General features: G+C 35.9%; 1 protein-coding gene across 14 annotated transcripts; it reads right to left on the bottom strand.

Annotated features, from left to right (window-relative positions):
* Window positions 1-765: 765 nt before the first annotated feature.
* On the bottom strand, window positions 766-10716 carry LOC104100934 (copper-transporting ATPase RAN1-like). 14 transcript variants are annotated; one of them, XR_011412566.1, is made up of 7 exons: window positions 10411-10697; window positions 9090-9163; window positions 7927-8257; window positions 7809-7856; window positions 3822-7716; window positions 1770-1831; window positions 766-1207 (listed from the first exon to the last, which is right to left on the bottom strand). XR_011412566.1 is itself a non-coding variant. In XM_018772366.3 (5 exons), exons 2-5 carry the CDS (start codon window positions 9136-9138, stop codon window positions 7481-7483), a joined length of 576 nt encoding a protein of 191 aa, XP_018627882.2. In that variant the 5' UTR covers window positions 9139-9160; window positions 10505-10709; the 3' UTR covers window positions 3497-7480. The 14 variants fall into 14 exon arrangements, 10 of the variants coding, with proteins under 10 accessions (XP_018627882.2, XP_070047619.1, XP_018627877.2 ...); XR_011412565.1 differs by having other exon boundaries at window positions 766-1831; XR_011412564.1 differs by lacking the exons at window positions 766-1207; window positions 1770-1831 and adding an exon at window positions 3497-3721.
* Between the last annotated feature and the right edge of the window lie 125 nt (window positions 10717-10841).

A 10841-nucleotide genomic window follows, 5' to 3' on the forward strand; every position in this document is an offset into this window, starting at 1 on the left:
CCAAGTCCATGTCGGAAACATGTAGTAGTCGCCCCCTTTTACATGATCCCACACCGCCCAACGAATATTAAATGCCTCACTGCTGCACTCCATTAGTACAATCTAGAATCTCACATTTATCTTCTATATGCATTTCAATTAGCGGGACTGTTCATGTATGGATTCTTTGATGGTTTTCTCCTTCTTCTTCCTTCATTATTTTTTATTTTTCTTTTTTTTCCGTCTTCTGAATTCGTTTTCTATTATTTCTTTTCATTCCTCAAGTGTTGCATGTAGGTAAATTTTTTTACTTTATATTTTATTTAAGGATTTGAGTTTTTAACCTAAATTTTGAAATTAGGGGTTTTTACAATTCAATTGATCTTTAAATAAAAGAGTAGGAGAAGAAAGCTAAAAAGAGCATACATACATAAAAAATAAGAATACTTTGATTTTCCGAAAGTATTAAGTATATCCCCCAATCAGAAGACACCAAAGAATCTCAAAGTAGCTAAAGCAATGCAAAGCCCTGCCCCGCAGAACTTGTTTGACTGCTAAAAAGCAGAAAGACATAAAAAGCAACAATCATTGTTACAAACGAATAGATGAATTTTCAATTTAAACAAACAGAACTAAATACCTTATAATAGTGGGGCAGCTGTGATTTTGTAGGTCAGAATGCACGGTACCTACCTTTTTGATGTAAGAATTATCTCCCAATTAGGATAAAAATACAGAAGCATAAAAAAGATGGCAGATTCATCGACAAAGCTCAATCTTCTCCCCTCGATCAAGAACCAGCGCAAGGCCATAATTTTACATTAACCAGCCAAATACAGTTTTTTGGTGTCTTTCCGGTCTCAAAATGAAGAAATCAAGTCTTTTCAAAGAGTATAATCCAAAAGGGAGGTTAGTACAATGTTTTCTATTCATGGCACCTTAACTTTTGAAACCTCAACCTTCACCTAGGCAAGCTTACTAACTTCCTCTAGATAATCCACACAATATTGCACTTGCTCCTTAAGTTTGTGCCTGTATGTTATTGTTATGGTGGAGGCAGTTCTCACTCTCAACAGCCTCAATCATAGAGGAGTAAATAGAGTACAAAGGAAATTTACATCATCCAAATTTCCTGTTGAAGTTGCTAGCAACAGCTGTAAGCAGCTTTGCCTCCTCCATATTTATTGGCAACCTCATCCTTACTTCTCTCAGAAAATGTAATTATTATCTGTTTGTCAAGAGATTCAACGTCAACAATAAGGTCCATCAGTATTATAAATTACGAAGAACAATTGTAGCTCATTTCTCTATATGTTTCTTGGTCCTATCTGTTTAGTGATATCAGTAAGAAAGAAATTGTCTCTGTCAAAAAAGTGAGGGTAAAAAATGACCTATCTTCCTGTCAAGAAAGAAAGCATGGAAACACTGCATCAAAAACAACTTGATCTCACGGTGTTTGTGACACCTTGTTTAAAAAAAAATGCCTAGCAAATATATGCAGTATTGTATTAACAGTTTGTCACTTCACTTTGAGTCTCTTTTGTCTTTGAAGACTGAACATCCAACAGAGAACATATCCCTATTGTCAGTAATATATTTTTTTATGTTAAAAGGAATTACCAACTTGTTTAGGTAGCTGGTTAAGATTATAGGATGGTTATAGTATATATTTATTGCAGTAAATTACATTTTCTAGCTATTATATCCGTAATGAATACATTTCTATTAAAAAGGAGGAGGAGAAAGCATAAATCTAAAACATATAAAAAAAGAAGAAGAAAAAAGCAAACTTTTTTCTAATGTGAAGCAGTAGGCGCAATTGACACTGGCCGTGGTAAGAGGTCCAAATTACCTGGCAAACATATAATCAAACAGCTTAGGTGCATAGTCCACCTCAAAAAAACATGTTATTCTGCATTAATTATTGGTAACAATGACAAAATTCATCAAAAAGACACAATGCATGTGCAAATCAGGCACAATCGCTGATATGCATGTAAAAGTTCTAGCAATATGTTATTAAAAAAGAATAAAACTAACCTATACACAAAAAATTGTGATACAAAGGAAGTACAATAAATAGAAGAACGATTGCACAAATAACTCTGAAAACAGAGAGGATACATGCAAAAATAAAAAATGATCAACAGGAGCTTACTGAGGTGCGATTCCGCAAGCGCATGCAAATTTGGAGCAAAAAGAACAGAGGAAGAAAGAGAAGCAGAAAGAAAAGTTTGAAGAAGAAGACCGATAAGTCCGAATCCGAAGAAAGAATTAAAAATCAGAGTCATGGGAGTAGACATTAAACACGTGTCAGAAGAATTGAAAAATCAAAGTACGAAAATGTCTATGACAAATATCTAAATTCCTAAATTGCCCCTGTTCGACTGTTCGTACACTTTCAACTCCCATTTCTATATAACTAGTGGAGAATTGCCCGTGCTGAGCCCGAGCCCAAACGTATTAGGTTAAAATTTCATATTATTTTAGTGGATAATTTTTCATAGAGTATACTAAGATCAATTTGCGGAGGAACTGTAATTTAGGTACACATTCTAATAATGTGTTATTTGGGATATAGTCCTTTTGTGGCAATATTGCAACTCCACATTTATTAGCAGTGGTGTCTATGCTTCTAGAGCTTTTAATCAAGTAGGTCAGTGGAGAAATGAGTTAATGCATCTACCATCTTTAGCTGATATCTTTTACTTTGTATTGTAGCATGAAATGGTGAAGTCAATGAAGCCAGAAGTAAGATTTGCTCCTTACCTATGATAATGTGAAAAGTAGAGTTAATCCTATTTTTTTTGGGTATCTTCTCATAGGTTAAGATTTGGCATGATTAAAAATTTCATTCTATCTACAGTAGCAGAAGATGAAGTATCTATTTAATATATTGTATTGGGTGCATTAAAAATATTTTTCTTAAAAATTAATTTTCTTGGTTCTTAAGATAAATGGTCAAGAGAGTATTAATGATTCAATAGATCTTTCTATAGACGATTTGCGCCTGTGTTTGGTTGTTCTTGTGTAGTATACTTTCAATTATAATATTAGATTTCAAGTGTAATATACTTTCATTAGTTGTTCTTGTGTAGTATAATTTCAAATGGTGAGCACTCTTCACTTCCAACGAGTTCGAGTCACCCAAGAGCAAGGTAGGGAGGGAGGGAATAAAAAAAAAAAAAAAATTTACATCGCAGATCACACTTGGTAGATTTTTGTACATCAATGGCCATGGCCCAAACTCTATCCTTTACTGTCCTTGTCATTTCTTGCTAATGAAATGAAATTTTATTTAAAAAGCCTTTGATAAAGGGACTACGTAAAGAGTGAAATTGTTACAGGGTTGGAGTTTATACAACTTCAATAGCATATCTTAGTGGTCAAGAAACAATAAGTAAACTGAAAATAAAGAATTCATTAGTCGAACCTAAACTGATATGATTTTCAGCTACTCAAACTGTTGAACACTCAATTCGGCATTCTAATATTTGATGTGGTCAAAAGAATAAACTGAGACATTGAAACATGCTTCGCAGAGCACCACTTTACAGATCCATGAGGATAAATCATAACAGTCTCCAACAACATTTAGATAGAAATGCTGGGAGAACATCTGACAGCATACAATGGATCATATGTAACGGAAAGAAAGGAGGTTTATAGTTCCTATCTGGGCATTCTTAGAATTCGTGAATTCTATTCATATATGATTTTCCAAGGTCGTCAGTAATTTGTCCTAGAGCAAGCAGATATAATAAAGTTCAACACCACTGAAACAGTTAATTTGCAAGTGTCATAACACTATTTAGACAAAATACATGCCAAATAATACTCACATAGTCAGCTAACTTCTGAATCGGAGCTTTTGACGTCTGTGATGTCTCAACCACCGATATAATCTGACTCAAGACTGTGTTAGAGTCTACTTTTGTAGCCTGTATGTGAAGCGAACTGTAACGACCCGACCGGTCGTTTTGAGTATTACAACCCCGTTTCCCCATTTATTGCTCAAATTGAGCTTTAGAGTTGTTGTGTGACTTGCCGGGACAATTGGTTCGGGTCCGGTGAGATTTTGGAATGAATTGAAACACTTAGTTCCAAGTTTAAAGCTTAAGTTAAAATAGTGACCGAATGTCGATTTATGTGTAAACGACCTCGGAATTTAATTCTGATGATTCCAATAGCTCCGTATGGTGATTTTGGACTTAGGGGCGTGTCCGAAAAATTATTTGAAGGTCCGTAGTGGAATTAGGCTTGAAATGTCGAAAGTTGAATTTTTGGGAAGTTTGACCGGGGGTTGACTTTTTGATATCGAGGTCAGAATCCAATTCTGGAAATTGGAATAGCTTCGTTATGTCATTTATGACTTGTGTGCAAAATTTGAAGTCATTCCGGATTGATTTGATGTATTTCGGCACAAGATATAGAATTTGAAAGTTCATTAGGCTTGAATTGGAGCATGATTCGTGGTTTTAGCGTTGTTTGATGTGATTCGAGGCTTCGACTAAGTTCGTATGATGTTTTAGGCCTTGTTGGTATATTTGGTTGAGGTCCTGAGGGGCTCGGGTGTATTTCGGGGTGGTTTCGGATCATTTCTAGGCCATTATTAGTTGCTGGTTTTTGGCCACAGACGTATGCATCGCGATCGCGGACAAATGGTCGCGATCGCCAAGAGCAATTTTGTTGTTTGGGCACTGTGAATCGCGATCGCGGAAGCCTTTTCGCGATCGCGTAGAGGAAAATCCTGCTGCACTGACCCGACTTTGGAAGCTTATATCTCGCAATCTATAAGGACTTTGGAGATGATCCAAAAATAAAAGTTGTAGCCCTTGATGTCTAGTATTCAGAAATGTAAACCAAATGTCATTTGGATTTGTGTACAAAAAGTTATGGTGGATATACTATAGGATGTCTGGGAAGAGTTTGGAAATTCTCTGTTGCACAGGGCTGCCTTTAGAAGCTTATATCTCGAAATGTATAAAGAATTGGGAGATGAGCAACAAATGAAAGTTATAGCCCTTGGTGTCTAGTGTTCAAAAAGCTAAACCAATTGCAATTTGGAGTTTTGTACAAAAAGTTATGACCATTATATTAGTGGCTGTCTGGAAGAGCTGGGCATTTGTTCTTCGCGATCGTGAAGCATTTTTCGCGATCGCGGAAGGCAAATTTTGGGCTGGAAATTTTTGTTCTTCGCGATTGCGAAGCATTTTCCGCGATCGCGAAGAGTAAATGACTGAACAGAAGATAAAATCGTGGGTTTTGGTTTCTTTCTTCATTTTCGGATTTTGGAGCTCGGATTGGGCGACTTTGGAGAGGAAATTTTTCACAAAACTTGGGGTAAGTGTTCTTGACTCCCTTGTGATGATATTCCATGAATTAATATTCGTTTTTGGCGTTAGATTATTGATTTTTTTCAAAAGAAATCAAAGGAATTTCTACAATTTTATAAAAATGAATTTTCGAGATTTGAACACCGATTCGGAGTCGGATTTGAGTGAAATTAGTATGGTTGAACTTGTAATTGGATGGGTTGTCAGATTTTGTGAGTTTCGTCGGATTCCGAGACGTGGACCCCACGGGCGATTTTTGAGCTAAATTTCGAATTTTGATGGAAAATTAGCATTTTCTTATGGAATTAATTCCAATAAATTTTATTGACTGAATCAAATTAATTGTGACTAAATTCGAGCCGTTTGGAAGTTGATACGCGCAGAATGAAATTTCTGGAGCATTGCTTAGCTTGCTCGACATTGGATTTGGCTTGTTCCAGGTAAGTAACTCTTCTAATCTTGGAGTTGAGGGTATGAACCCTGAATATATGTATTTTGTGAATTGTTGGGAGGTGACGCGCATGCTAGGTGACGGACGTGTGGGCGTGCACTATAGAAATTATGACATAATTGTTTCTGTGGAATTTTGTAGTTAAATAATCTTGGCATTTTCCATGCAGTTTTATGTGTTAAAGAAATTGAACTGAAAAACATAATAAAAATCATATTGAGGCTATGTGCCAGTATTATTGGGACCCACAGAGGTCATATTGATGTGAAATATTTATTTTTAATTGAAAATTCATACTCAGTCATATTCATTTCTTTGCATATCATATCTCAGTCTCTGTTGTTATTTATTGATACATCATATCATCATTTTTGGGGTATTCTCATTACATTGTGAGCCCATGAGAGAGAGACTGGAGAGATTGATGACTGAGGGAGGCCGAGGGCCTGATTGTGAGGATATTTTTGGGATCGGGTTGCACGCCGCAGCAGGCCATGTTGGCTTTATATAAATTATATTATTGCACGTGAGTTGGCCGTGCAGATCTATATATTATATTATTGCACGTGAGTTGGCCGTGCGGATCTATATATTATACTATTGCACGTGAGTTGGCCGTGCGGATCCAGATATTATTATTGTACGTGAGTTGGCCGTGCGGATCCAGATATTTATATTATGGCACGTGAGTTGTTCGTGCTTATAGCGCTTGGGCTGTAGGAGCCCCTCATGAGTCTGTACACCCCCCAGTGAGCGCAGTCGACTATAAACAGGGACCGGGCTGCACGCCGCAGCAGGTATCGTATAGCGCTGAGTGATTGAGTGTGTTGAGCACAGTGAGAGAGAATGCGAGATAATGAGATTGAGTACTCTGAGAGCGTGAGTGCATGAGTGCAATCTCTGAGATACGTTGCATTGACATGCACACATGACATATATGCATAGAGATGTGTTTTCCTCATGCTGTACGATATCACATTATTCATGATTTCTCTCACATGTTGACAGATGGGCATAGTGATGCATTTGTTTTACACTGGTTATCTGGGGGGGAATGAGACATATTGTTTATTATTGAAAAGATTTTTTTTTTGAGAAATTTATTGTTTTCAAACTTATTCATATTTTGGTAATCTTCGGTATACGATTCGGGTTTTCATTGATGTACTTGAAAGGCAGAACTATTTTCAGAAGTCATGATTTAGCTGAGCCTTTATTCTTGAGTTACTTCTGGTATTACTTGTTTAATATTGTTATGAACTATTGTTGATTATGGAAGTTGGACTCTGACCTTGGTAGAAGCTCGTCACTACTTTCAACCTACGACTAGGTTTGTTACTTACTCAGTACATGAGGTCGGTTGTACTGATACTACACTTCTGCACATTGCGTGCAGTTATTGGTTGTCGTTGTTGCTGTGCTCGATGGTTGCGGAATTTGAAGATGTACCTGCGTTCATGTTGTAGCTGCCTCTTGTTCAGGGAAGCCTTAGATTTATAAAAGCTCTGTTTATGTATTATTCAAATAGACTATGTATTTATTTCATTTTCGCTTTGTATACTGTATTCTTAGAAGCTCATGATTTGTACTACCAGTTCTTGGGGATTGTATAAGATCAGGATCTTTATTCACTTAAATTGCTTTAATAATTATTAGTGAAATTGATTAGTTGAAAATTGGCTTATTTAACGGGATAAGTTAGGTGCCATCACGACTAGTTGGATTTTGGGTCGTGACACGAACCATGTAAATTGATTGTACCACCAATGACTACTGAATTGACCTCTTTCAGAACAAGAACAGATTCTCCAGTTACCATACTCTTGTTAACATGATTTGAACCCCATGTAACCACGCCATCAACAGGAACTTTTGCACCAGGCACTTTTAGTACATCACCAGGTTGAATCAACAAAGCATCTATTTCTCTTTGACCTATGACTCCTCCACCTATAGACAGATCAAACATAACTTCAAAGTGAGTCCATTGTTATCAGAATTGGTTTTTTCACTTTGGGAAAAGTTGTTGGTTGTTTACATACATTTGCCAGTAGTATATCGCATCTCTGACCGACAAAACCTGGTAGGCACTGTTATTGAAATAATAAAAGAAATTATGAATACATGTACCTTTACCTTTGACAAGCAATATAGTAGTACCTGGAGTCAGTTCTACGAGCTTTTTGATAGCATCTGATGTCTTTCCTGTTGCAAGAGTTTCCAAGTACTCTCCCAGAAGTACAAATGTTATTAACATGGCACTTGTTTCAAAGTAAGTTGGAGACCAGAATCCAGAAATTGCACCATAAAGTAGTGCATATACAGAGTAAACATAGCAAGCTGTAGTCCCCACTACAACTAAGACATCCATGTTTGTGGAACCATTTCGAAGTGCTCTTCCTGCTGCAACGTAAAAACGCTTACCAATGACAAATTGGACAACAGTCACTAAAGCCCACTTTAGCCAATCACCCATTAGGAAGGGACCACACTGCCAAAGTAATAAAGCATAAAGCATAGGTATGTTAGAGGAGCCTGGCACAAATATATAAACTTTATCCTAATAATTGTCCAGACTCCACCTTAAAATTTTCCAGTTGAACAATGGACAACAACATACTCAAGTAGGCAAATTTTGTTCTGATGGTATATTTGGATCCTTTTCAAAAACAAGACCATCATCCATAGTGTATAACCTTTTCACTACCACATACCATATTGACGAGGATCATATATGCAAACAGTTTGCACCAAATAATGCCTTTTCCGATTTTGTAAGCTACTACAACATCACTACAACTACGGGAGATGAAAGATAAAACAGGAATTCAATTCATTCCATCTCTCTTCACTATATATTACCCAAAAAAAAAACCAAAAGAAAAAGGACATCTGATATTACTGTATTTGCAGCTAAGAATTAAACAGACAGCGGAAGTCAAAGCTGAACTGATATTGATGTATGGACAAAGGACAACAGATGTTTTATATCCTTCATATCAATTTAACCACATATGTTTACCCTTAAAATTATATAGAAGTTTATTCTTCCTAATATAAGAGGATGGTAAGTTATCTCTCAAGTTGTCAGATTTATCAATAGATTATCCCTTGGAAGCATCTTTACTTGCATTTAGTCGCTTTGGTAGATTACTTTGTAGCTTTCATATCAAATGGAACTCCCTGACCTCAAACATTGAAAATTTGGGAATGAAAATAATCCAACACTTTGCTCTTTGATAACAAATTAAAAGCACCAATATATTCTCATATTCATACATGTATTCTCAAGAAAAGGAGGGGTTTATAATTAGCAAATATACCTTTCTCTAATAAAATTCTGAACAGGACGACGTCTAAACCAAGCTCCATCACTGTTATCTGGCCAATTCATCTGCTGCACAATAAACCTCATTTGTTTCTAGCTTTCACGTATCACGACATGAAAAAATAATTAACATTCAAGGTACCAGACGAAGTAGGATTTATCAATTGTTAATTCAGAAGGTTCAACAAGCATAGTTGCTGAAATCATTAATCATTTTTAAGTGTAATCATCTACTCCCTCCGTTCATTTTTACTTGTCTAGTATTCTAAAAATAGACACTTTTACTTGTCACTTTTAGCATATCAAGAGAATGACAATTTCTTTTTTCTTGTTTACCCACAGTATTAATTACTTATTTCAAATCCATTAAAAATATTCATCAATTAATATGGGTATCATGATAAATTATGCACTTCATTTATTATTTCTTAAGGGGTGTGCAAAGTCCAAGTGAACGGAGGGAGTATATTATAACCAGCCTCTGGACTATAAATATAAGGTAGCATTCTTCATGGTCCACAGTTAATAGACAAGGCTAAAGGTGAACCTCAACCAAATCTAACTTACATAATATCGTGACAAATCTAACTTCCTTGCATTTTACCAAGAGCAAGTTCCAGAGAAGTGGATATATTTTGTCACTTTATTATGTTGCCAAGTCATGTTGTTAAGCAGAATCTCAGAATCTTTTAGCAGTTCTTTCCCTTTCCTTTGCAGTTAATAAGAAAAAAAGAATTTTGGACGATTACCGTTAGGAGGTTTAGATATAAGCATACAAGATTATTTTATCAAGCAGCTTCTATGCATTCGCTAACAGCTCAATAAACGTTCTCATCTCATTCGCAAGACTCGGGGACAAAACATTAGACCTCCCTCAATAGTGATTTCATTCACAGAAGATTAAAGGAAAGCTCAGACAGAGAAAATTATCAAAAAAAAAATCTCAGATTGACATGAAATTCCAAAACTTTCAAATTGAAAAACAAAATGCATTCTAATCCTTAGTATCCCAAAACATAAAGGAAACATAAACATAATTGCATTCCAATTGAAGAAATGGCCCTAAACCCCAGGAAATGCTAAATAGAGATTATGAAGCATATTTTTTCATTTAAATGTTCTAATAATAAGCTCCAAACAGTTCCTTGACCATTTCTAATTAAATTCTCTATGACGACACTCTTCCCTATAGCGAGAAGAAATCTAAATCGAAGCTAAGTATGAAAACCTTCAATTCGACTAACAGTAAAATCAGAACAAACACAAACTTATTAAAAAATAAAGCAACAAACAAGAATTTTTTTAGAAAATCTTACACATGCAACCCAGAAATTCCTTCAATTCCAAAGCAAACAACAAAGAGAGTATATCCGGGAATGAGAGAGAGAGAGAGACAAATAGACAGAGTACCGAAAGGGGATGGAAAGCAAAACAATTCAGAACTTGCATGTCAAACATGACGGATTGCTTTGTAAATATGATGGGTCCGTCGGTACGGCCGCCTTTTTAGGTTAGCGTTGCCCTTGTTTTTTACTTTTATTTATACAAAAGCCGGGGAAAGAATGAAGTCAGAAATTATTACATAGGGCATAACAGTCATTTGAATCGCGGCAAAAGTAACACGAACAAAATTACCAAAATACCCCTACAGACGATGAAGAGCTGCTAACTCCCGCTTCTAAATAAAAATAAATAGTAAAGTCAACCAAAGTTATTTGGTTTAGAAAAGGATTTGGAAACATTCGAC

Source organism: Nicotiana tomentosiformis, chromosome 12 (assembly GCF_000390325.3).
Source record: "Nicotiana tomentosiformis chromosome 12, ASM39032v3, whole genome shotgun sequence".
NCBI classification, from domain to species: domain Eukaryota; kingdom Viridiplantae; phylum Streptophyta; class Magnoliopsida; order Solanales; family Solanaceae; genus Nicotiana; species Nicotiana tomentosiformis.